The sequence below is a fragment of the Heterodontus francisci genome, chromosome 4, assembly GCF_036365525.1.
Source record: "Heterodontus francisci isolate sHetFra1 chromosome 4, sHetFra1.hap1, whole genome shotgun sequence".
Lineage (NCBI taxonomy): Eukaryota > Metazoa > Chordata > Chondrichthyes > Heterodontiformes > Heterodontidae > Heterodontus > Heterodontus francisci.
The window spans coordinates 14,717,247-14,744,758 of NC_090374.1; the positions used below are offsets into that span (position 1 = coordinate 14,717,247).

The following is a 27,512-nucleotide window of genomic DNA, read 5'->3' on the forward strand; positions in this document are numbered from 1 at the left end:
TGAAGTGAGGAAAATCCCCAGTGGTGGAGAGTACTGGGAACTATAGACCCAAAGTCACCTGTTTCTTCCAAGCCACCCTGCACTCACTGCAGGAGTTTCCACTTTGGCACAATGGACAAGCTGGGTGCAAATTACGCTCAAAATTACATGAGTTTCAGCATTGATATTTTTGCTCAATTTTCTGCTCACACTCAGATACATATCACCAAACATAAAATATACCATAAAGCAGAGCAAACAGGCAGCGTTTGAATTTTAGTTTTTTATAAAAAAAGTTTTGCATTAAAATTATTCCTTGATATATTTAACATAGAAACATAGAAAAATAGGAGGAGTAGGCCATTCGGCCCTTCGACCCTACTCCGCCATTCAATACGATCATGGCTGATCATCCAAACTCAGTACCCTATTCCCACTTTTTCCCCGTATCCCTTGCTCCCTTTACACCTAAGAACTATATCTAACTCTTTCTTGAATATATTTAGTGATTTGGCCTCTACTGCTTTCTGTAGTAGAGGATTCCACAGGTTCACCACTCTCTGGGTGAAGAAATCCCTCCTCATCTCAGTCCTAAATGACTTACCCCTTATCCTTAGACTGTGACCCCTGGTCCTGGACTCCCCCGCCATCGGGAACATCCTTCCTGCATCTAGTCTGTCCAGTCCTGTTAGAATTTTGTAGGTTTCTATGAGATCCCTTCTCATTCTTCTAAACTCTAGCGAATACAAGCCTAATCGACCCAATCTCTCTTCAGACGTCTGTTCTGCCATCCCAGGAATCAGCCTGGTGAACCTTCACTGCACTCCCTCCATAGCAAGAACATCCTTCCTCAGATAAGGAGACCAAAACTGCACACAATACTCAAGGTGTGGTATCATCAAAGTGGATAACCTCATATTTATCCACATTATACTGCATCTGTCATGTATTTGCCCACTCATTCAACCTGTCAAAATCACACTGGAGCTTCTCTGCATCCTCCTCACAGCTCACTCTCCCCCACAGCTTTGTGTCATCTGCAAACTTGGATATATTACATTTAATTCCCTCATCTATATCATTAATATATATTGTGAATAGCTGGGGTCCTCACACTGGTCCCTGTGGTACCCCACTAGTCACTGCCTGTCACTCGGAAAAAGACCCGTTTATTCCTACTTTTTGTTTCCTTTCTGCCAGCCAGTTCTCTATCCATGTCAGTACCTTAACTCCAATCCCATGCGCTTTAATTTTGCATGCTAATCTCTTATGTGGGACCTTATTGAAAGCCTTCTGAAAGTCCAAATACACCACACCCACTGGTTTTCCCTTATCTATTCTACTGGTTACATCCTCAAAAAATTCCAGTAGATTTGTTGAGCATGATTTCCCTTTCGTAAATCCATGCTGACTTTGTCCGATCCTGTCACTGTTTTCCAAGTGCTCGATTATTACATCTTTTATAATGGACTATAGCATTTTTCCCATGACTGATGTCAGGCTAACTGGTCTATAATTCCCTGTTTTCTCTCTACCTCCTTTTTTAAACAGTGGGGTTACATTAGCTACCCTCCAATCCATTGGAACTGTTCCAGAGTCTATAGAATTTTGAAAAATGATCAGCAATGCATCTACTATTTCAAGGGCCACTTCCTCAAGTACTCTGGGATGTAGATTATCAGGCCCTGGGGATTTATCAGCCTTCAATCCTGTCAATTTCCCTCACACCATTTCCCTACTAATATTGATTTCATACAGTTCCTCCTTCTCACTAGACCCTATGTTCCCTAACATTTCTGGGAGGTAATTTGTGTCCTCCTTTGTGAAGACAGAACCAAAGTATGTATTTAATTGGTCTGCCATTTCTTTGTTCCCCATTATAAAATTCCCCCGTTTCTGACTGCAAGGAACCAACATTTGTCTTCACTAATCTTTTTCTCTTCACATATCTATAGAAGCTTTTACAGTCAGTTTTTACGTTCTCAGCAAGCTTACTCTCATACTCTATTTTCCTTTTCTTAATCAATCCCTTTGTCCTCCTTTGCTGAATTCTAAACTGCTCCCAATCCTCAGGTTTGCTGCTTGTTCTGGCCATTTTATATTTCTCCTCCTTGGATCTAATACTATCCCTAATTTCTTTTGTAAGCCACAGTTGAGTCACCCTTCCTGTTTTATTTTTGCGCCAGACAGGAATGAACAATTAAAACAAGAAATGCTGGAAATACTCAGGTCTGGCAGCAGGTCTGGAAAGAGAAGCAGAGTTAATGTTTCAGGTCAGTGACCCTTCTTCAGAATTGGCAGATATTAGAAATGTGAAAGGTTTTAAGCAAGTAAAGCGGGGTGGGGCAAGAGATAACAAAGGAGAAGGTGTAGATAGGACAAGGTCACCGAGAATAACCGACCAGAAGGTCATGGAGCAAAGGCAAACAATTTGTTAATGGTGTGTTGAAAGACAAAGCATTAGTACAGATAGGGTGTTAATGGACTGAAAACTGAACAGCCACAAGCACAACATGAAAAAAAACAGTGGGTAAGCAAACTGAACAAACTAAGATAAAATAAAATAAACACAAAAAAAGATTTAAAAAAAGAAGAAAAAATAACTAAAAATGAAAGTAAAATGGGGGGCCCGTCATGCTCTGAAATTATTGAACCGAAGGTTCAGTCCGGCAGGCTGCAGTGTGCCTAATTGGTAAATGAGGTGCTGTTCCTCGAGCTTGGGTTGCGGTTCACTGGAACATTGCAGCAATCCCAGGACAGAGATGAGAGCAGGGGGGAGTGTTGAAATGGCAAGCAACTGGAAGCTCGGGGTCATGCTTTTGGACTGAGCGGAGGTGTTCCGCAAAGCGGTCACCCAGTCTGCGTTTGGTCTCCCCAATGTAGAGGAGACCACATTGTGAGCAGCGAATACAGTATACTACATTGAAAGAAGTACAAGTAAATCGCTGCTTCACCTGAAAGGAGTGTTTGGGGCCTGGGATAGTGAGGAGAGAGGAGGTAAATGGGCAGGTATTACACCTCCTGTGATTGCAGGGGAAGGTGCCGTGGGAAGGGGACGAGGTGGTGGGGGTAATGGAGGAGTGGACCAGGGTGTCGCGGAGGGAACGATCCCTTTAGAATGCTGACAGGGGAAGGGAGGGGAAGATGCGTTTGGTAGTGACATCACGTTAGACGTGGTGGAAATGGCAGAGGAATTAACAATTGTTGTACTTCATCCATGCACTCTTTAAATGCTAACCATTGCCTATTGACTGTCAACCCTTTAAGTAACGTTCCCCAATCTATCATAGCCAAATTACACCTCATACCTTCATAGTTTCCTTTATTTAGATTCAAGACCCTAGTCTTGGAATCAACTCTCTCACTGTCCATCTTAATGAGGAATTCTATCATGTTATGGCTGCTCTTCCCCAAGGGACCCCGCACAACAAGATTATTAACTAATCCTTTCTCATTACACAATATCCAGTCTGGGATGGCCTGTTCTCTAGTTGTGATAACTTGGTGCAGTTTTATTAATATGGCTGAAAATCAGTTTTATCCGAATAAAATTGCATTGGAGCGCTAAAGTGGGAGTTTTATGACTGAGGGTAATAAGTGTTAGTTTTATCTAAAGTCTAGTCTTTCTTTTATTTAGCAAATTAACTTAACAGTTGCTGTTTGGGTTGGAGAAGGTGAGTTTTAGACCAGCTTTAAACAGAGTTCACTCAGGCTCTGCTTGCAGCCGCACCTTGTTAATTAGATAACAGGCTTAAACCAGTTTTCAGGGGCGAGAGTCAGTCAGTATAAAAGTGGGCCATCTTACAGTGCTGACTTTGTTTGCACTAGAGTGCTGACTTGGGTTGCATTAGAGTGCTAAAGTGGGCGTTTTGTGACTGAGGGAGTTTGGTGAGGAGGGAGCGAGGTGCTCCTATCATTTTCTACCTGTCCTCAAAGAGCGTGAGGGGAGCCGAGAGTCTCCACAGAGCACAGCTGACAGGTGTGTAATTCCTGCTGGGTACTTTTCAAGCTGGATTGAATTGTAAGTCATTGTTTCAGCAAGACTTAGTTGATTGATTTTTAAAAATTATAATAGTCTTCTAAAGTTTTAAATTTAAAGGGTATAGTCATGGCAGGACAGCACAAAGCCGTGGTTTGCTCCTCTTGCTGCATGTGGGAATCCGGGAACATTTCCAGTCCCCGGGACCAGCATGTGTGCAGGAAGTGTGTCCAGCTGCATCTCCTGGAAGCTCGGGTTTCAGAGCTAGAATGGCAGCTGGAAACACTGTGGAGTGTCTGCGAGATTGAGAGTATCATGGAAAGCACATGGAAAGAGGTGGTCACACCGCAGCTGAAGGGACTTGAGGAAGGAAGGGAATGGGTGACCACCAGACAGTCCAAGAGAATCAGGCAGGTAGTTCAGGAGTCCCCTGGGGTCCCACTTGCAAATCGGTATTCCATTTTGGAGGCTGATGAGGCTGGTTCCTCCAGGGAGTGCAGACAGAGCCAAGCTTCTGGCACCACAAGCAGCCAGTCTGCACAGGAAGGGGGAAAGAGAGGAAGAGCAATAGTAATAGGGGATTCTACAGTCAGGGGAACAGATAGGTGCTACTGTGGCCGTCAGCGTGACTCCAGGATGGTGTGTTGCTTCCCTGGTTCCAGGGTCCAGGATGTCATTGAACGGCTACAGGGCATCCTGAAGGGGGAGGGTGGTAAGGCAGAGGTCATGGTACATGTTGGTACCAATGACATAGGAAGAAAGAGGGATGAGGTCTTGCATCAAGAGTTCAGGGAGTTAGGCAGCAGACTAAAAAGCAGGACCTCTCGGGTTGTAATCTCTGGATTATTCCCAGTGCCACGTGCTAGCGTCTATAGAAATAGGAGAATAGCACAGATGAATGCGTGGCTTAAGAATTGGTGCAGGAGGGAGGGTTTTAGATTCCTGGACCACTCGGACCGTTTCTGGGGAAGGTGGGACCTGTACAAGCGGGACGGTCTACATCTGAACCAGAGGGGGACTAACATCCTTGCTGGCGGGTTTGCTAGTGCTGTTTGGAGGAGTTTAAACTAATTTGGCAGGGGGAGGGGACGCAGACTCCGAGCAGAATAGGGACACAGCTAAACACAGGAAAGCAAACAAGTCAGAGGAATACAATGGAAGTATGTTTCTAGGGAGTAAGACCAGGATGGATGGCCTCTACTTTAATGCCAGGAGTATTACAGGTAAAACGGATGAGTTAAGGGCAAGGATTGACACGTGGAATTGTGATATAGTAGCCATCACGGAGACATGGTTGAGGGAGGGGCAGGATTGGCAGCTCAATATCCCAGGATATAGAATCTTCAGGTGGGACAGAGGGGGGGGGGGGTAAAAGAGGAGGGGGCATTGCAATATTAGTTAAGGAGTCAGTTACTGCAGTAAGGAGAGATGATATCTTGGAGGGGGCATCAAATGAAGCTTTATGGGTAGAGTTTAGGAATAAAAAAGGGACAGCCACATTGCTAGGTGTTTATTATAGACCCCCAGATAGTCAGCGGGAAATTGAGGAGCAAATATGTGCGCAATTTGCAGAGGTGTGTAAAAATAATAACAGGGTAATTATATTAGGTGATTTCAACTTTTCCAACATTAATTGGGATAGTCATCATGTTAAGGGCTTAGATGGAGTGGAGTTCTTAAAATGTATACTGGAGAACTTTTCCGCTCAATATGTAGAGGATCCAACAAGGGAGGATGCAGTGCTGGACCTAATTCTGGGGAATGAAGCTGGACAGGTGGTTGATGTGTTGGTGGGGGCGCATTTTGGTGATAGCGACCACAACATGGTACAATTTAAGCTTGTTATGGAGAAAGAAATAGACAAGTTGCAAAAAAAGGTTTTGGATTGGAGGAGAGCGAATTTTAGTAAAATAAGGCAGGATCTGGCCAAGGTAGACTGGAAAGAGTTACTTGTCGAGAAATCTACAGAAGAGCAGTGGGGGGCATTCAAAAAGGAAATGGGGAGGGTACAGGCCCAACATGTTCCCTCCAGGGTAATAGGTAGGAGCAACAAGCCCAGAGAACCATGGATGACCAACAACATTCAGGATACGATGAGAAGGAAAAGAGAGGCTTTTAGAAAATACAAGGACAGCAAATTAACAGAAGCATTAGTGGAATACAGAAAGTGTAGGATGGAGCTTAAGAAAGCAATTAGGAGAGCAAAGAAGGGATATGAGAAAGCTCTGGCTGGTAAAAGTAGGGAAAATCCCAAGATATTCTGTAAGTATATCAATGGGAAGAGGATAACCAGGGAAAGAGTGGGACCCATTAGGGACCAAGGGGTAAATCTGTGGGTGGAGCCAGAGGACATTGGTCAGGTGTTGAACGAATACTTCACATCTGTCTTCACCCAAGAGAAAGAGGATGTAGATTAGGGCGGCACAGTGGCGCAGTGGTTAGCACCGCCGCCTCACAGCTCCAGCGACCCGGGTTCAATTCTGGGCACTGCCTGTGTGGAGTTTGCAAGTTCTCCCTGTGTCTGCGTGGGTTTCCTCCGGGTGCTCCGGTTTCCTCCCACAAGCCAAAAGACTTGCAGGTTGGTAGGTAAATTGGCCATTATAAATTGCCCCTAGTATAGGTAGGTGGTAGGGAAATGTAGGGACAGGTGGGGATGTGGTAGGAATATGGGATTAGTGTAGGATTAGTATAAATGGGTGGTTGATGGTCGGCACAGACTCGGTGGGCCGAAGGGCCTGTTTCAGTGCTGTATCTCTAAACTAAACATATGGAACTCAGAGAGAGAGACTGTGAGGTTCTCGAGCAAATTGTCATAGGGAGTGACAAGGTATTGGAGGTTTTGGCAGGCTTAAAAGTGGACAAATCTCCAGGTCCGGACGATTTGTGTCCCAGGATGCAGTGGGAGGCGAGGGTGGAGATTGCAGGGGCTCTGACCCTAATTTTTAATTCCTCTCTGGCCACGGGGGAGGTGCCAGAGGACTGGAGAACAGCTTATGTGGTCCCACTATTTAAGCAAGGTTGTAGAGATAAGCCAGGGAACTACAGACCAGTGAGTCTCACGTCAGTGGTAGGGAAACTATTGGAGAAAATTCTGAAGGAGCGAATCAATCTCCACTTGGAGAGGCAAAATTAGATTAAGAATAGTCAGCATGGCTTTGTCAGAGGGAGGTCATGCCTAACAAATTTGATTGAATTTTTTGAGCATGTGACCAGGTGTGTAGATGGATTTCAGCAAAGCCTTTGACAAGGTCCCACATGGGAGACTTATCAAGAAAGCAAATGCACATGGGATACAGGGTAACTTGATAAGGTGGATTCAAAATTGGCTTATCTGTAGGAAACAGAGAGTGATGACAGACGGCTGTTTTAGTGACTGGAAGCCAGTGTCCAGTGGCGTACCACAGGGATCTGTGCTGGGTCCCCTATTGTTTGTCATTTATGTAAATGACATAGATGACTATGTGGGGGGTAGGATCAGCAAGTTCGCGGACGACACAAAGATTGGCCGAGTGGTTAACAGTGAGGTTGAGTGTCTTGGGTTACAGGAAGATATAGACGGGATGGTCAAATGGGCAGAAAAGTGGCAGATGGAATTTAACCCTGAAAAGTGTGAGATGATACACTATGGAAGGAGTAATGTGACATGGAAGTATTCAATGAATGGCCTGACACTGGGAAGTTCCGAGGAACATAGATCTCTGAAGGCAGAAGGGCAGGTTAATAGGGTGGTGAAAAAGGCATATGGGACACTTGCCTTTATCAATCAAGGCATAGATTACAAAAGCAGGGAGGTCATGTTGGAGTTGTATAGAACTTTGGTAAGGCCACAGCACTGTGCAATTCTGAGCGCCACATTATAGGAAGGATGTGATTGCACTGGAGGGGGTGCAGAGGCGATTCACCAGGATGTTGCCTGGGATGGAACATTTAAGCTATGAAGAGAGGTTGGGTAGGCATGGGTTGATTTCGCTGGAGCAGAGAAGACTGAGGGGTGACCTGATCGAGATGTACAAGATTATGGGGTGCATGGACAGGGTGGATAGGGAACAGCTGTTCCCCTTAGTTGAAGGGTCAGTTACGAGGGGACACAAGTTTAAGGTGAGGGGCAGGAGGTTTAAGGGGCATTTGAGGAAGAACTTTTTTACCCAGAGGGTGGTGACGGTTTGGCATGCCCTGCCTGGGAGGGTGGTAGAGCCGGGTAGCCTCACATCCTTTAAAAAGTACCTGGATGAGCACTTGACACATCATAACATTCAAGGCTATGGGCCAAGTGCTGGCAAATGGGATTAGGTAGATAGGTCAGGTGTCTTTAATGCATCGGTACAGACTCGATGGGCCAAAGGGCCTCTTCTGCACTGTATTATTCTGTGATTCTGTGAAAATAAGCCTTTTTAATCGGTGTCTAATCCACCACCTGAGTAATCTGATTTTTAAATAACTGAAAATGATTTTAAAAAACTAAACAGAACTATCCACTAGTTGCATTGATGTACAGTAGTCAGTTTCTTAGTAAAGTTTTAAATATATATAAAAACTGTTTAAAAATGCTGCTAGATAAACAGCTTAATTTTAAGAGGCTCTTTGAAGGGTCATAAACAGGCACAATGATCAGAAACTTGGCATGATGGTTAAATCTATCTGGGGAGGTGATCAGTTTTATCATCAGGGCCAGATTGCAAAATGACATTTTTAAAGCATCCCAAAAAATCACAACTCAGTTTGCACTGGATGTAATTTGTGCTTGTAATTCTTCAATCTTTTGCAATGATTTGGCAGATTTTGGGTAAATTTTGCCCAAACTGTCAGACACTCCAGGCTGTAATATCTTAAATTACTGAAATATAGGTCAGAGGCTTGGAATCCTGCAGCGAATAACTCACCTCCTGACTCCCTAAAGCCTGTCCACCATCTACAAGGCACAAGTCAGGAGTGTGATGGAATACTCTCCACCTGCCTGGATGGGTGCAGCTCCAACAACACTCAAGACGCTCGACACCATCCAGGACAAAGCAGCTTGATTGGCACCCCATCTACAAACATTCACTCCTTCCACAACCAACGCACAGTGGCAGCAGTGTGTACCATCTACAAGATGCACTGCAGCAACGCACCAAGACAGCACCTTCCAAACCTGCGACCTCTACCAACTAGAAGGACAAAGGCAGCAAGTGCATGAGAACACCACCAGCTGCAAGTTCCCCTCCAAACCACACACCATCCAGACTTGGAACTATATCGCCGTTCCTTCACTGTCGCTGGGCCAAAATCCTGGAACTCCCTTCCTAACAGCACTGTGGGTGTACCTGCTACCTGTACATGGACTGCAGTGGTTCATGAAGACAGCTCACCACCACCTTCTCAAGGGCAATTAGGGATGGGCAATAAATGCTGGCCTAGCCAGCGCCACCCACATCCCATGAATGAATTAAAAAAATTATTACTGAAAGGAATTGATCTAATTCGTAGTTGCCTCATTCAAATGGCACCCCCTAGAGCTTGGTCAATGAGTGTCTGTGGACTATTTGACTGTGAGAGCCTCACAGGAAGGTCCAATGTCTCATTCAATGTCCAATAAGACACCTTCCTGCAGGAGTGTCTGGAAAGTGATCAGGAGCAGGAATCCCGGGCAATATTCCCCTTTCAAAGCCCGGGATTGCTGAGAGTTTATTTACCCGTGTGGTTCAGGACCAGACCAGGTGGAGCCTTTAGCCATTGAGCTATCGGGGCAGCTGCAGCCCCTGAACATTGTTCCTCACCTTCCACTCTCAGACTCGTTAGTTTCAGTGTTTGATGTTTTCCAACAGTGAGCTCCACACGACACCGATAATGACCACTGTCCGCCCGGATCAGCCGCTCCATCATTATTGAGACATCTTTGTTACTGAAGTTCCCCACGAATCTGAATCGATTCCCGCCGTCCTGCTGTATCACATTCTCACACAGCTCACTCTGTGAATGGCCTGGACCAGAATATGTACACTTAAAAATAACATTGTTACGGCCTTTGTACCATATCACAGAGCCGGTGACCGTCTGATCAGTGTGTGGGTGGGTGAAAGTACACGACAAGACAGCGGACCCTCCTTCCTCAACACTCACTATATCCGCAGCGCTCATTGTCCAACCATTAGCAGAAACCTCTGTGGAGAGAGAGAGAATATTAAAAGCGCGTGGGGACAGAGGTTAGGGATCGAAAACAAACTGCGACACAATATACTGAGTCTGTTATATAGTGACAACATCCAGTCAGATTGGGATAGTTTATACACTGACTTTGGACACTGGAGTGAGCTACAGGCTGGCATATAAAAGAGGGATTTAATTAGTTTCTATATTGAAGAAGATACCTCGCAGAAAGGTATAGGCTGGAATTTAATCGAGGGGTTCAGATGGTTTATATATAGAGCAATGCATACCTGGAAGTGAGTTACAGGGTAGAATCTAATTGAACGGGTCAGATGTTAATATAGAAAGTGATGGTAATCTAACAGTGAATTACAAGCTGGAATCTAATCAAGGGGTTTGGATGGTTAATATAGAGAATGATGGATGCTTGAGAGTGAGTTACAAACTGGAATCCAATTGAACAGTTCAGTGGTTTATATATAGAGTGTGTCATGCAGGTCCCCACCTGCCAAGCACGAGGCATATTAATTTTGCCACATGTACATTAAATTTCAAACTGTTTTTGAAGTGAAGAAAGGACTTACTTCAAAAAATGGCCAGATCTTGACTGGAAAGATATTTGCATATCAACAGACAGTGCTTGGAAAGGACAAAGGACCTTTCCCCTGACACATTCAACCCACAATGGACTTTGATCACCAGACGTTGAAGGTGGGGGAGCTCGCATTCCAGGTTGACTGCTAAGTTGCACAAACAGACATGGTCAAACCAGCTAGTCACATGACTAACCTGCTGGGCAACCTGAGTTTTTTGAATTTGTACAAACAGTTTGGGCAGAAGGTCTGTTTGCTCCTGGACTGAGAAGATCTCTCCTGTTGCTCCCATCTCTTTCTCACTAGTCTCTGAATCCACTGAAGACACATGAATCCCAAGAGAGAAAAGTCTCCTACAGCGAACAAGGTTTAAGAAGAATACTGGGCCCCAATGAAATGCAAGATCTACCTACAATCAAGGACTCGACAGTGAACTCGAAGAACCGTAACAACAACTCTTCAGATATTGCCTCAAACCTTTCCACTTTATTTTTCTTCTCTTTTCTGTCCCTATTTGCATGTGTGTACTGCATATGCATGCTAGCGTGGCTGTGTCATGTATCCGTAGGCATGAACCGAATTAGGGTTTAAGTTTATATTTAATAATTTTCAACTTTTCTTCTTTAAACCTAAGAAAGCCTTATAATTGGAAAGCGGTGAACCAGGATTCACCAAAGGGGAGCTAAAAACACAGTGTGTTCAAAATTAAACCCTGTTACAGTAAGACCAGGTGAAGGTTGAGAGGGAACCCTAGATCCCTTTCTCGCCTGGTTGTAACAGAAATTTGGGTGCTAGTGTCTGAAAGTGCCCCACAGGCAAACAAGAAATTGGAAGTGGGAAGCCAAATTGTTCCCAATCAAAAAGGAGCAAAGATCAATACAGGTTTTCTTGTGGTTGTGTGTGATTGAATACTGACATGTCTGCAACTGAAGCCAGTAACTCCCCAAGCCAGGGTGAAGTAACTTGGGATGAGTTAAAAGCACTGTCTATGGAGGAATTGAGAAAAATGGCTGAGCAGTACTGAGTAGTACTGAGCAGTACGTGGCAAGGCTAGGAAGTCTGAACTCCTAAGACTAATGGCCAACCATTTTTCTCTTGAATGTAAAGAAACAGAAACAGGGGTAGAAGCAGATCCAACAAGGTATTGTTAGCAAAGATACGATTGGAACAGAGGAAACTTGAAATAGAAGAGAGGGAGAAAGAAAGAGCCTTCCAGAAGGAACGTGAAGAAAATGAAAGGCAAGAGAGGGAGAGAGAAAGAATATTCCAGAAGGATTGTGAAGAAAGAGCTCTGAAACGGCTTGAGTTAACTATGGGGTGACAGAGTAACCCCAGTGAAAGCGTGGCCAATATGGAGGAGCGTAAGTCAGGGCTGGGTACAAAATTGTTAAAACTAGCTCAATTCATTCCAAAATTCAATGAGGAAGATGTAGAAGATATTATGAGTACATGTCTAGGCTGGCACTTGCAATGCAGTACTGAGGGAGTGCTGCACTATCAAGGTTGCCATCTTTTGAATGAGATGTACTGAGCCCCAGTCTGCATCCTTGGGTGGATACAAATGATCACATGACACGTTATGAAGAGTAGCAGGGGAATTCTTGTGTCCTGACCAATATTTATCCCTCAACCAACGCCACTAAAATAGATGATAATTTCTTGCAATTTATTACTATTTGTGGGACCTTGCTGTGTACATATTTACTTCCATGTTTCCCCCGTTACAGTAATTACATTTCGAAAAGTATTAGATTGGTTGTAAAATGCTCTAGGATGCTCTGAACACATAAATGGAAGTTGCTCCCTTTCCTTTTCTATCTTAAATTCTACCCTGCTTATTCTGCTGAGTAAATTAGCTTCAACCTGGGAAGCAAGGAGATGGATGGGTTTGTCTTGATGCTTACAGGCACGGAGGGGAAATTAGCAGAATTTCTGTTTGATCATTATTGGGTTTTTCGAGAAGGTGACCAAACAGGTGGATGAGGGTAAAGCCGTGGATGTGGTGTATATGGATTTCAGTAAGGCGTTTGATAAGGTTCCCCATGGTAGGCTATTGCAGAAAATACGGAAGTATGGGGTTGAAGGTGATTTAGAGCTTTGGATCAGAAATTGGCTAGCTGAAAGAAGACAGAGGGTGGTGGTTGATGGCAAATGTTCATCCTGGAGTTTAGTTACTAGTGGTGTACCGCAAGGTTCTGTTTTGGGGCCACTGCTGTTTGTCATTTTTATAAATGACCTGGAAGAGGGTGTAGAAGGGTGAGTTAGTAAATTTGCGGATGACACGAAGGTCGGTGGAGCTGTGGATAGTGCAGAAGGATGTTGTAGGGTACAGAGGGACATAGATAGGCTGCAGAGCTGGGCTGAGAGATGGCAAATGGAGTTTAATGCGGAGAAGTGTGAGGTGATTCACTTTGGAAGGAGTAACATCAATGCAGAGTACTGGGCTAATGGGAAGATTCTTGGTAGTGTAGATGAGCAGAGAGATCTTGGTGTCCAGGTACATAAATCCCTGAAAGTTGCTACCCAGGTTAATAGGGCTGTTAAGAAGGCATATGGTGTGTTAGCTTTTATTAGTAGGGGGATCGAGTTTCGGAGCCACGAGGTCATGATGCAGCTGTACAAAACTCTGGTGAGACCGCACCTTGAGTATTGCGTGCAGTTCTGGTCACCGCATTATAGGAAGGATGTGGAAGCTTTGGAAAGGGTGCAGAGGAGATTTACTAGGATGTTGCCTGGTATGGAGGGAAGGTCTTACGAGGAAAGGCTGAGGGACTTGGGGTTGTTTTCGTTAGAGAGAAGGAGGAGGAAAGGTGACTTAATAGAGACATACAAGATAATCAGAGGGTTAGATAGGGTGGATAGTGAGAGTCTTTTTCCTCGGATGATGATGGCAAACACGAGGGGACATAGCTTTAAGTTGAGGGGTGAAAGATATAGGACAGATGTCAGAGGTAGTTTCTTTACGCAGAGAGTAGTAGGGGCGTGGAACGCCCTGCCTGCAACAGTAGTAGACTCGCCAACTTTAAGGGCATTTAAGTGGTCATTGGATAGACATATGGATGAAAATGGAATAGTGTAGGTCAGATGGTTTCACAGGTCGGCGCAACACCGAGGGCCGAAGGGCCTGTACTGCGCTGTAATGTTCTAATTCTAAAAAAAAAAAATTCTAAGAATTTTTGTGTCCTTTGAGAAATTGGCAAGGCAGCTAAAATGGCCAGCTGAGACCTGGCCTCTTTTACTGCAAAGCAAGCTCAGTGGAAAAGCCCATGAGGTCTATTCCTTGTTGCCAGATGAGAGTTCATCAAATTATGAAGGGACAAAAAGTGCTATCCTCGAGGCATATGAATTAGTATCCGAAGCCTATCGCCAAAAGTTTAAAACCCTCAAGAAGCAAGCTGATCAAACTTATCTGGAGTTTGAAAGAAGTAAGCAGCTGGCTTTTGACCAGTGGCTGAGGGCTCTTAAAGTACAGCTCAGCTATGAGAATCTCAGACAAGTAATTCTGTTAGAGGAATTTAAACATTCTCTCCCACTCTCCATAAGGACCCATGTAGAGGAGCAGCGGGTTCATAGAGCCCGGCAAGCGGCCGTTCTGGCCAATGAATTTGCTTTAATTTATAAGTTGGTTTCCCGGGGAGAACCTTTCCTAGTCACCCCCACAAATCCGAAAAGGACAAAGGGTGGGAAGGTGATAGGAGCCCAAGCAGTCCTGGAAGAGAAAGGAAAGCAGGAGACACAGGGACCCTCCTCTCACCAAAAAGAAGGTGCTGTGAGCAAGAGTGAGACCCAGAGACCTTAGTGCTTCCATTGTAATAAAGCAGGGCGTTTAAAAGCTGGCTGCTGGAAACTAAAGGGAAAACTTGTAGGGTTAATCAGATCACACCCACGCAGTGAAGAAGTGAACCTGATGGAAAGCACAGCAGAACAAGCTGTGGCTTTAACTGCAGCGAGAGTGAGACCCAGGAAGCTTACTGCTGCAAGTGCAGAAAAAGTTAGTCGGATTCCTGAAGGCTATCAGGGTTTTGTGTCCGAAGGGAAAATAACCCCATACCCCTCGAGTGGGGCAAGCAAGCCCTTAGTGATTCTCAGGGAATCAGGGGCCACTATATCCCTTTTACTAGGAAAAGGCCTGACCTTTCCCCCAGAGAGTGCAGTGAACACCAAAACTATGGCGAATGGTATTGGAGGGCAGTGTATGCCTGTACCTGCACAGAGGGTGCACTCAGTTTCGGGACCGGTGACCGTAGGGATTGTCCCTAGTTTGCCTGTGGATGGGGTTGACGTTGTTAGCGGGAATGAATCTAGAAGAATCACTCAACATTCAGGTCTGCTCCAATGTCAAACAGTTAATTGAGTTACGCCAGCGGGGAGCAGGTCACTGGGCTGTCCAGATGCCTCTCCACCGAACAAAGGAGCAAAAGCATCAATACTTATACATTTTCAAACAGTTACTCAGCCCATCCTGGCTGGACATGGTCCAGTCACAACAATTATAGATCATATACATTGATTATTCGAGCCAATAGAAGTGGTTACTAGGCATGGACTGCACAACCGGCCCATAGGCAGATAGGGGATTACTCATGATGTTTTCCATTCCCTCTTATCCATTATCTTTAATGAGTCTTTGTTTGAATTTATGTTACTCAGCTCCTGTGTGGAATGTGGTCAAGTTGGCTAAGCTCCATGATGCCTTGCAACCTCTTCATTGTTCACTAAGATTATACGTTACTGGTTACTCAAATAACATTTAAACAGTATGATATTTACTGCAGGTGCCTCTGCGCTTGGGAATACCCGACAACAATCCCCTCTTTCGGTAGGGAGACTAACCCCAGTCTCCTTAACCGACACCATTTTTTTTTAACCCTTTAAACTCGCCCGGTATTCCCTGCTTCAACCACACTGGCCAGTCACGTGATTTCAGGAATTCCGGTCATATTATATCATATTAATGTGATCCAAATGGCTTAGCTCCCCAGATAGACAAATTGTCTCTCTTGCTTTGGCTCTAGGTTTTACCTGCCTTCACCGCACATATCGTCTGTATGATCGGCAGGCCAGTATGCCCCATGTTATGGCCAGTATCAACTGTATTCCAACTAGCACATGAGAAATTATCCGAATCCAGGGGTGGATATTCACATTCATTCCCCAATCCCAAATCTTCTCCCACCAGCTCCGGTTCTGCAGTTCTGTGTTAGTATCTTTCTCTAGCTTTTTGATTTTTGCCTGCAGTTGGTGGTAGAGTTTTACGGATTCCCTTAGTACCTCGGCCAGGTGTGGGATGGGGACTGGTTCTGGTTCCTCGTAATCCTGTCGGTGGTCATGGAGGTAATCAGTGATGTTGATGGTCTCGGTATCTCTGCGCCAAACCTGGATAATTCGGGCTTGCCCTATAGTGACGGGTCGTAAGGGCGTAAAGCAAACATTAGGAAACGGGATAGGGCATTGTAGATTATTGTAGCGGTAGGAACTTTCTGTAGTGGAGACGCAATATTTCCCTTTACCTCCATATCCTGTTCTTGCGAAATGCATGGGGGCAGGTATGATTTCTACGACACAACCGTCTGTTCGATTAAACCCACATTCATCCAATTCTCCCTGTCCCATTGGGTGTGGACATAGTGTAATGTCTCCCCTCTGCTTGCATCCCGTAAGGGAAATTCCATATAGTGTATTGTTCCTGAGTATGGCAGAGGTTTCAGTTAAATAGTAACGGAGGGAGGTGTTACCCCGTACGACCCCAATATTTTCCAATTAGTAGTGGGGAAATGGCCCTGAGTCCCATGCTACTGTGGGGATCATCAGGACTACCCCCACTCCGGTATCTTTGCCCAATTCGCAGTCTGGGATCACTGGATATACTCTGGTGAGTCCTTTCAGTGTACAATTGTCCAGTGTACCTTTCCTCTCTGCTAATCGAGCTAAATGTGGGCTGTCTATCCAATCGGGCAGCTCCTCCCTTTGGATCTGATCGAGATTGTGTCATATCTGTCCCACCATCCATAAGCCATAAGCGTGGCAGAGTTGTCCCTGCCTTAGCTTTCCGGCATCTTCCTTTTCTCTATCTGTGACGTGATTGATGGTCTTGGCATGGGCTTCTAATACCGTAATTCCATCTAATTGTATTCCCATGCCCTCTTCTCCTAGATTGGCCTGATCCGCCTGATTTTCCTCGGCTCTCTCTAAGAGTTCCTTCATTACTCCTTTCAGTCGTTCTACCTTTTCATTTAGACCTTGTATGTCCAGTGAGTTTATGACGGAAGTACCAGTATTGACTCTAGTAGCAACATCGTTAACTACCCCCCTTTTTGTTCTATAAAGCTGATCCTGGCCTTGAAATCTAGTGGCACCCATGGCATTGGCAGCCTGCTGCATTACAACCTTACTTCATACACTATACATATTTCTTGCCTGTTCTGTACAATATCCCGGCATTTGTATTCCGGGTCAGAATACCCGACAACAACGTGCTCCTTGGTAATGATCTGGTGGGGGTGAAGGTGGTAGCCCCCCCAGTAGTGAAAGAAAGACCGCAGGAGGTTAGAGAGGCAGCGGCGGGAGACGGACCCTTGCAGTTTCCCTGAATGTGTAGTGGATCAGGCCATGATCAAACCAGTTCCCCCAGAGGAGACTGAATTAGCACTGCAGGCAGATGACCAGGTCTATCTTTCCAAGACTATCTTTGGAAAGTTAGGAGACCCAGGGAATGAATTAAATGGATTTTCCCTAGGTGAGGCTCAGCGAGCCAACCCAGTATTGCAAGAGTTAGCACATGCTGCCCAGTCTGAAATTGAAGCAGAGGGAGTCCCTGGTTGCTACTATTTAAAGAATGAGGTACTGATGAGGAAATGGATTTCTCTTGCCTGAGGGCAAGGAATGGTTGGTAGTTCACCAGTTAGTGGTGCCACAGAGGTATCGGAGAGAAATATTAAGAAGGGCCCGCCAGACTACAGTGGCTGTAGATGCTGGTATATGAAAGAGCAAAGCCCGTATAAGACAGCAGTTTGACTGACTAAAACTCCACAAAGAGGACTGCAGGAGTTGTCACATGTGCCAGGTTGAGGGGAAACACCAACCTACAGTGAAACCTGCACCCCTACGTCCTGTACCGGTATTACAAAGAACAAAGAACTGTACAGCACAGGAACAGGCCATTTGGCCTCCAAGCCTGCGCCGATCTTGATGCCTGCCTAAACTAAAACCTTCTGCACTTCCGGGGACCATATCCCTCTATTCCCATCCTATTCATGTATTTGTCAAGATGCCTCTTAAGCGTCATTATCGTACCTGCTTCCACCACCTCCCCCGGCAGCAAGTTCCAGGCGCTCACCACCCTCTGTGTAAAGAACTTGCCCCGCACATCCCCTCTAAACTTTGCCCCTCGCACCTTAAACCTATGTCCCCTAGTAACTGACTCTTCCACCCTGGGAAAAAGCTTCTGACTATCCACTCTGTCCATGCCTCTCATAAACCTCTATCATGTCGCCCCTCCACCTCCGTCATTCCAGTGAAAACAATCCGAGTTTATCCAACGTCTCCTCATAGCTAATGCCCTCCAGACCAGGCAACATCCTGGTAAACCTCTTCTGTACCCTCTCCAAAGCCTCCACATCCTTCTGGTAGTGTGGCGACCAGAATTGCACGCAATATTCTAAGTGTGGCCTAACTAAAGTTCTGTACAGCTGCAGCATGACTTGCCAATTTTTATACTCTATGCCCCGACCGATGAAGGCAAGCATGCCGTATACCTTCTTGACTACCTTATCCACCTGTGTTGCCACTTTCAGTGACCTGTGGACCTGTATGCCCAGATCTCTCTGCCTGTCAATACTCCTAAGGGTTCTGCCATTTACTGTATACTTCCCACCTGTATTAGATTGTCCAAAATGCAGTACCTCACATTTGTCCGAATTATACCCCTTCTGCCATTTCTCCGCCCAAGTCTCCAACCGATCTATATCCTGCTGTATCCTCTGACAATCCTCATCACTGTCCGCAACACCACCAGCCTTTGTGTCGTCCGCAAACTTACTAATCAGACCAGCTACATTTTCCTCCAAATCATTTATATATACTACAAAGAGCAAAGGTCCCAGCACTGATCCCTGCGGAACACCACTAGTCACATCCCTCCATTCAGAAAAGCACCTATTAGGAGGACCCTCCAGCAGAGGGCTGGTGAGGGACCCCCGCCGAGATCAAAAAGGGACAGGCAGGCACAAGGCTGGCAAAAGGTTAGACAGGGAAGGGGAAAAAGTGACCAAGAGGGCAGGTTAAAGGAAGTCAGGGAGGAATTCCAGATGAAAACCCCTACTGTCCGGTCAGCCTACCCTGAAAAATGTGAAAAGTTAGACCCCACATCCTCCTACATAAATGCAAACACTAGAAGCACCCCACTGGAGTTGCTAACAGTATTTACAGGAACCTGCAGAAACAAAGAAAGACCTCTAGGGGGCAGAGAAACCATGAGGTTGATGCCTCACCTAGTCGAAGGGCCATACGGGAGTGCAGTAGAGTCTGCGCAAACACCTGCAGGCAGGAGTGTTCTCTGGGACAAACAAAGAACAAAGATAATTACAGCACAGGAACAGGCCCTTCGGCCCTCCAAGCCTGCGCCGATCCAGATCCTCTCTCTAAACATGTCGCCTATTTTCTAAGGTTCTGTATCTCTTTTCTTCCTGCCCATTCATGTATCTGTCTGGATACATCTTAAAAGACTCCATCGTGCCCGCATCTACCACCTCTGCTGGCAATGCGTTCCAGGTGCCCACCACCCTCTGCGTAAAGAACTTTCCACGCATATCCCCCCTAAACTTTTCCCCTTTCACTTTGAACTCGTGTCCTCCAGTAATTGAAACCCCCACTCTGGGAAAAAGCCTCTTGCTATCCACCCTGTCTATACCTCTCATGATTTTGTACACCTCAATCAGGTCCCCCCTCAACCTCCGTCTTTCTAATGAAAATAATCCTAATCTACTCAACCTCTCTTCATAGCTAGCGCCCTCCATACCAGGCAACATCCTGGTGAACCTCCTCTGCACCCTCTCCAAAGCATCCACATCCTTTTGATAATGTGGCGACCAGAACTGTACGCAGTATTCCAAATGTGGCCGAACCAAAGTCCTATACAACTGTAACATGACCTGCCAACTCTTGTACTCAATACCCCGTCCGATGAAGGAAAGCATGCCGTATGCCTTCTTGACCACTCTATTTACCTGCGTTGCCACCTTCAGGGAACAGTGGACCTGAACACCCAAATCTCTCTGGACATCAATTTTCCCCAGGACTTTTCCATTTACTGTATAGTTCACTCTTGAATTGGATCTTCCAAAATGCATCACCTCGCATTTGCCCTGATTGAACTCCATCTGCCATTTCTCTGCCCAACTCTCCAGTCTATCTATATTCTGCTGTATTCTCTGACAGTCCCCTTCACTATCTGCTACTCCACCAATCTTAGTGTCGTCTGCAAACTTGCTAATCAGACCACCTATACTTTCCTCCAAATCATTAATGTATATCACAAACAACAGTGGTCCCAGCACGGATCCCTGTGGAACACCACTGGTCACACGTCTCCATTTTGAGAAACTCCCTTCTACTGCTACTCTCTGTCTCCTGTTGCCCAGCCAGTTCTTTATCCATCTAGCTAGTACACCTTGGACCCCATGCGCCTTCACTTTCTCCATCAGCCTGCCATGGGGAACCTTATCAAACGCCTTACTGAAGTCCATGTATATGACATCGACAGCCCTTCCCTCATCAATCAACTTTGTCACTTCCTCAAAGAATTCTATTAAGTTGGTAAGACATGACCTTCCCTGCACAAAACCATGTTGCCTATCACTGATAAGCCCATTTTCTTCCAAATGGGAATAGATCCTATCCCTCAGTAACTTCTCCAGCAGCTTCCCTACCACTGACGTCAGGCTCACCGGTCTATAATTACCTGGATTACCCCTGCTACCCTTCTTAAACAAGGGGACAACATTAGCAATTCTCCAGTCCTCCGGGACCTCACCCGTGTTTAAGGATGCTGCAAAGATATCTGTTAAGGCCCCAGCTATTTCCTCTCTCGCTTCCCTCAGTAACCTGGGATAGATCCCATCCGGACCTGGGGACTTGTCCACTTTAATGCCCTTTAGAATACCCAACACTTCCTCCCTCCTTATGCCGACTTGACCTAGAGTAATCAAACATCTGTTCCTAACCTCAACATCCGTCATGTCCCTCTCCTCGGTGAATACCGATGCAAAGTACTCGTTTAGAATCTCACCCATTTTCTCTGAGTCCAAGCATAACATTCCTCCTTTGTCCTTTAGTGGGCCAATCCTTTCTCTAGTTACCCTCTTTCTCCTTATATATGAATAAAAGGCTTTGGGATTTTCCTTAACCCTGTTTGCTAAAGATATTTCATGACCCCTTTTAGCCCTCTTAATTCCTCGTTTCAGATTGGTCCTACATTCCCGATATTCTTTCAAAGCTTCGTCTTTCATCAGCCGCCTACACCTTATGTATGCTTCCTTTTTCCTCTTAGCTAGTCTCACAATTTCACCTGTCATCCATGGTTCCCTAATCTTGCCATTTCTATCCCTCATTTTCACAGGAACATGTCTCTCCTGCACGCTAATCAACCTCTCTTTAAAAGCCTCCCACATATCACATGTGGATTTACCTTCAAACAGCTGCTCCCAATCTACATTTCCCAGCTCCTGCCGAATTTTGGTATAGTTGGCCTTCCCCCAATTTAGCACTCTTCCTTTAGGACCACTCTCGTCTTTGTCCATGAGTATTTTAAAACTTACGGAATTGTGATCACTATTCCCAAAGTAGTACCCTACTGAAACTTCAACAACCTGGCCGGGCTCATTCCCCAACACCAGGTCCAGTATGGCCCCTTCCCGAGTTGGACTATTTACATACTGCTCTAGAAAACCCTCCTGGATGCTCCTTACAAATTCTGCTCCATCTGGACCTCTAACACTAAGCGAATCCCAGTCAATGTTGGGAAAATTAAAATCTCCTATCACCACCACCCTGTTGCTCCTACATCTTTCAATAATCTGTTTACATATTTGTACCTCTATCTCACGCTCGCTGTTGGGAGGCCTGTAGTACAGCCCCAACATTGTTACCGCACCCTTCCTATTTCTGAGTTCTGTCCATATTGCCTCACTGCTCGAGTCCTCCATAGTGCCCTCCTTCAGCACAGCTGTGATATCCTTTTTGACCAGTAATGCAACTCCTCCACCCCTTTTACCTCCCTCTCTATCCCGCCTGAAGCATCGATATCCTGGGATATTTAGTTGCCAATCATGCCCTTCCCTCAACCAAGTCTCAGTAATAGCAATAACATCATACTCCCAGGTACTAATCCAAGCCCTAAGTTCATCTGCCTTACCTACTACACTTCTTGCATTAAAACAAATGCACCTCAGACCACCAGTCCCTTTATATTCATCATCTGCTCCCTGCCTGCTCTTCCCCTTAGTCACACTGACTTCATTATCTAGTTCCTTACAGGCTTTTGTTACTACCTCCTTACTGTCAACTGACCTCAATTGGTTCCCATCCCCCTGCCACATTAGTTTAAACCCTCCCCAACAGCGTTAGCAAAAGCACCTCCAAGGACATTGGTTCCAGTCCGGCCCAGGTGTAGACCGTCCAATTTGTAATAGTCCCACCTCCCCCAGAACCGGTCCCAATGTCCCAAAAATCTGAACCCCTCCTTCCTGCACCATCTCTCAAGCCACGCATTCATCCTGACTATTCTTTCATTTTTACTCTGACTATCACGTGGCACTGGTAGTAATCCTGAGATTACTACCTCTGAGGTCCTACTTTTTAACTTGGCTCCTAACTCCCTAAACTCTGCTTGTAGGACCTCATCCCGTTTTTTACCTATATCATTAGTGCCTATGTGCACAATGACAACTGGCTGTTCACCAGGGGACAAAGGGGAGATTAGCAAAGAATCCTCCCCCACAGTCAGAATCAAATAGAAACCACCCATCCCCCTTTTGAGACCTCAACAGGAACAAAGACCCCAGCAAGCTATGGAAAGGGGCAAACAGAAGAGAAACTTCCCAAAAAAAGAGAACCACATGTTCATTGGGATGCTAAAAAGGGGGCAATTCAAGCAGCACTGGCACCACGAGAGGACAGGCTATAATAAGTTTTAGGATTTATGAATGAATTGGACTGAATGTTTTGTTTCTGTATTTTACATTTTTCTCTCGACCCTTTTAATGAAATATGCATTTCTCAAATCACATTTCATTCCACTGGGTCTGGAAGTGTCATGCAGGCACCCACTTGCCAAGCATGAGGCATATTAATTTCGCCACATGGACATTAAATTTCAAACTGTTGTTGAAGTGAAGAAAGGACTTGCTTTAAAAAATTGCCAGATCTTGGCTGGAAAGATATTTGCATATTAACAGACAGTGTTTGGAAGGACAAAGCAGCCATTCCCTGACACATTCAACCCACAATGGACCCTTGGCTGGAAAGACATTTGCATATTAACAGAGAGTGCTTAGAAAGGACAAAGGACCATTCCCTGACACATTTAGCCCACAATGGACTTTTGTTCACCAGACTTTGAAGGTGGAGGTGCTTGCATTCCAGGTTGACTGCTAAGATGGCTGAATACATAAATGGACATGGTTAAACCAGCTAGTCACATGACTAACCTGCTGGGCAACCTGAGTTTTTTGAATTTGTGCAAACAGTTTGGGCAGAAGGTCAGTTTGCTCCTGGACTGAGAAGATCTCTCCTGTCTGCTCCCATTTCTTTCTCACAAGCCTCTGAATCCACTGAAGACACATGAACCCCAAGAGAGAAAAGTCTCCTACAGTGAACAAAGTTTAAGAAGAATACTGGGTCCCAACAAAAAGCAAGATCTACCTGCAATCAAGGACTCTACAGTGAGCTCAAAGAACTGTAACAACAATTCTTCAGATATTGCCTCAAACTTTTCCACTTTATTTTTCTTCTGCTCTTTTCTGTCTCTATTTGCATGTGTATCGCATGTGCATGCTAGCGTGGGTGTGTCGTGTATCCGTAGGCGTTAACCAAATTAGAGTTTAAGTTTAATAAATTTAAACTTTTCTTCTTTAAACCTAAGAAAGCCTGTTTGTGCTGGTTTCTTTGCCTTATAATTGGAAAGCGGTGAACATGGATTCACTAAAGGGGAGCTAAAAACATGGTGTGTTTAAAATTAAACCCTGTTACAGTAAGACCGGGTGAAGGCTGAGAGGGAACCCTAGACACCTTTCTCTCTTGGTCGTAACAAGTGATGGATACCTGAGTTACAGGCTGGAAGCTAATCACAGGGGGTGAGTGGTTGTCATGTTGGGATTGAGAATCCAGTCTGGATGCGGTGACACTTGCATCTTCCTCTTCAGACACAGTGCTCTCCGATCACATCAGGGGAGAAATCACATACGGTGTCAACTCATTTACATCTGTAACAACAGATGATCTAATTGAGGTATTTAATATGATTAAAGGATTTCCTCTGGTTGGGGGAGTGCAGAAGAAGGGGCATAATCTTAAAATTAGAATTCGGGTCAGACAGGGGTGATGCCAGGAAGCACTTCTTCACATGATCTTTATGTCGTCATTGTCGACAGGAATAGTGCCGGAAGACTGGAGGATAGCAAATGTTGTCCCCTTGTTCAAGAAGGGGAGTAGAGACAGCCCTGGTAATTAGATTAGAGATACAGCACTGAAACAGGCCCTTTGGCCCCCCGAGTCTGTGCCGAACATCAACCACCCATTTTTTATACTAATCCTACACTAATCCCATATTCCCAACAAACATCCCCACCTGTCCCTATATTTCCCTACCACCTACCTATACTAGTGACAATTTATAATGGCCAATTTACCTATCAACCTGCAAGTCTTTTGGCTTGTGGGAGGAAACCGGAGCACCCGGAGAAAACCCACGCAGACACAGGGAGAACTTGCAAACTCCACACAGGCAGTACCCGGAATCGAACCCGGGTCCCTGGAGCTGTGAGGCTGCGGTGCTAACCACTGCGCCACTGTGCCGCCCTGTGAGCCTTACTTCGGTTGTGGGTAAAATGTTGGAAAAGGTTATAAGAGATAGGATTTATAATCATCTTGAAAAGAATAAGTTCATTAGCGCTAGTCAGCATGGTTTTGTGAAGGGTAGGTCGTGCCTCACAAACCTTATTGAGTTTTTCGAGAAGGTGACCAAACAGGTGGATGAGGGTAAAGCCGTGGATGTGGTGTATATGGATTTCAGTAAGGCGTTTGATAAGGTTCCCCACGGTAGGCTATTGCAGAAAATACGGAAGTATGGGGTTGAAGGTGATTTAGAGCTTTGGATCAGAAATTGGCTAGCTGAAAGAAGACAGAGGGTGGTGGTTGATGGCAAATGTTCATCCTGGAGTTTAGTTACTAGTGGTGTACCGCAAGGATCTGTTTTGGGGCCACTGCTGTTTGTCATTTTTATAAATGACCTGGAAGAGGGTGTAGAAGGGTGGGTTAGTAAATTTGCGGATGACACGAAGGTCGGTGGAGTTGTGGATAGTGTCGAAGGGTGTTGTAGGGTACAGAGGGACATAGATAGGCTGCAGAGCTGGGCTGAGAGATGGCAAATGGAGTTTAATGCGGAGAAGTGTGAGGTGATTCACTTTGGAAGGAGTAACAGCAATGCAGAGTACTGGGCTAATGGGAAGATTCTTGGTAGTGTAGATGAGCAGAGAGATCTTGGTGTCCAGGTACATAAATCCCTGAAAGTTGCTACCCAGGTTAATAGGGCTGTTAAGAAGGCATATGGTGTGTTAGCTTTTATTAGTAGGGGGATCGAGTTTCGGAGCCACGAGGTCATGATGCAGCTGTACAAAACTCTGGTGAGGCCGCACCTTGAGTATTGTGTGCAGTTCTGGTCACCGCATTATAGGAAGGATGTGGAAGCTTTGGAAAGGGTGCAGAGGAGATTTACTAGGATGTTGCCTGGTATGGAAGGAAGGTCTTACGAGGAAAGGCTGAGGGACTTGGGGTTGTTTTCGTTAGAGAGAAGGAGGAGGAGAGGTGACTTAATAGAGACATATAAGATAATCAGAGGGTTAGATAGGGTGGATAGTGAGAGTCTTTTTCCTCGGATGGTGATGGCAAACACGAGGGGACATAGCTTTAAGTTGGGGGGTGAAAGATATAGGACAGATGTCAGAGGTAGTTTCTTTACACAGAGAGTAGTAGGGGCGTGGAACGCCCTGCCTGCAACAGTAGTAGACTCGCCAACTTTAAGGGCATTTAAGTGGTCATTGGATAGACATATGGATGAAAATGGAATAGTGTAGGTCAGATGGTCGGCGCAACATCGAGGGCCGAAGGGCCTGTACTGCGCTGTAATGTTCTAATTCTAATAAAGGGCGGTAGAAATCTGGAACCTTCTCCCGCAAAAAAGCTGCTGGTTTGGGAGTCAATTGAGATGGATAGCTTTTTGTTTGGAATGGGTGTTGATAGTTATGAAACCAAGGCAGGTAGATGCAGTTAGGACACTGTTCAGCCATGATCTACGGCACAGGATCGAGCGACTGAATGGCCTTTTCGTGTTGCAGATTCCTTGGCCGGAATTGTACAGTGGGCGGACGGGAGCTGGACTCTGACGTAAGGGTTGGTGCCGAACCCACTTCCGCCCAGCCTGGGGATCCGTCCCGTATTTTACGGATTCCCAGGCTTTAATTGGCCCGAGGCAGGACTTCCATCCACTTGAGGGAGGAGGTCCTGCCTCAGTGAGCTGCCGGCCAATCAGCGGGCCAGCAGCTCTTAGTCTCAGCAGCACCACCGGGAGTGGTGGCCACTGCTGGGACTGCAGCCCAGCCGACTGAGCCGGATACCATGGAGCCGGGACTGAAGGTAAGTTTTGGTTGCCTCACCAGGGGAATCGGTCGTGCCCTGGTGAGGCTAGGGTGGTCGTTTGGGGGGAGGGGGGCATCTTGGATCGCGGGGTTGGGTTGGGAGGCGGGGGTGGCCCTCAATCGGGCACTCAGTGCCCGATTGCCAGGCACCCCCCCCCCCCCCCCCACCCGGGGTGCGGAAAGGCCGGCAGCTATAGCTGGCCGGCTTTTCACGTCCCCTGCACACCCGCTTGCCACTGGTAAAATACCCATGGAGGCGGGCGAGGGCCCTTAAGTGGCCGTTAAGTGGCCGAACCCCCCCCGCCGTCGGACCTCCGTAAACATGGTCGGAGGTGGAATTGGGGTGGTTAGGTCTCCCGGAGCCTGCCAGTCAATTTTACGCTGCCCCCACGCCATCATGCAACCCGCCGGGCGGTGTAAAATTCCGGCCCTTGTGTTTTGCTAGGAATCTGACAGACTCTATCCCTCTCTGTTTCTCTGACTCTGACGGCTGCCCCCCTGGACTTTTACCCACTCGTGATCCTGTACTGAAACAATAAAAAAACAATAAAATTTTGTGCAACAAAATGAATTTGAACAGTTAATATTAGAAAGCACCTACTGTAACCCCGCACCGATACCGACAACAGGACAGTGGAAAGCCAAACGTAGAGAGAACTCATCGCCAACTCTTCGGTGTTTCGTCCTTCTCAGTCGCTGCTTCTTGTCTCTTTACACTGAAATATAGAAGTTGCTCAAAGTGTTTCTTCACTTCCTAAGAAACTTTGCAAAAACTGATGGAAATCTTCCTGAATTTACTGGCTAACAGGAAGTCTATTCATGTTGATTTGAAAAAGAGAGCAAAGTGTTGCTGACTAACAGACCAGGGATATTTATATAACTGTTGGCAAAAAGAGGGACAAACCACAGCATCAAGTGAGAATGAAA

At 45.8% G+C, this 27,512-nt stretch overlaps 1 protein-coding gene across 5 annotated transcripts in view; it reads right to left on the minus strand.

Annotated features, from left to right (window-relative positions):
- Positions 1 to 27,284, minus strand: part of LOC137368914 (sialic acid-binding Ig-like lectin 15) — a 49,792-nt gene extending 22,508 nt beyond the window's left edge. For 3 of the 5 annotated variants that reach the window (XM_068029203.1, XM_068029198.1, XM_068029199.1), the window contains exons 1-2: positions 27,187 to 27,284; positions 9,715 to 10,098 (exon numbers count right to left, since the gene is read on the minus strand). In XM_068029203.1, coding sequence (XP_067885304.1) covers positions 9,715 to 10,098; positions 27,187 to 27,247 — 445 coding nt within the window. In that variant the 5' untranslated portion in view covers positions 27,248 to 27,284. Of the gene's footprint in view, positions 1 to 9,714; positions 10,099 to 15,948; positions 16,074 to 23,994; positions 24,012 to 27,186 lie in introns of those variants that run through there. The other 2 variants (XM_068029201.1, XM_068029202.1) reach the window with 2 other exon arrangements.
- Positions 27,285 to 27,512: the final 228 nt, after the last annotated feature.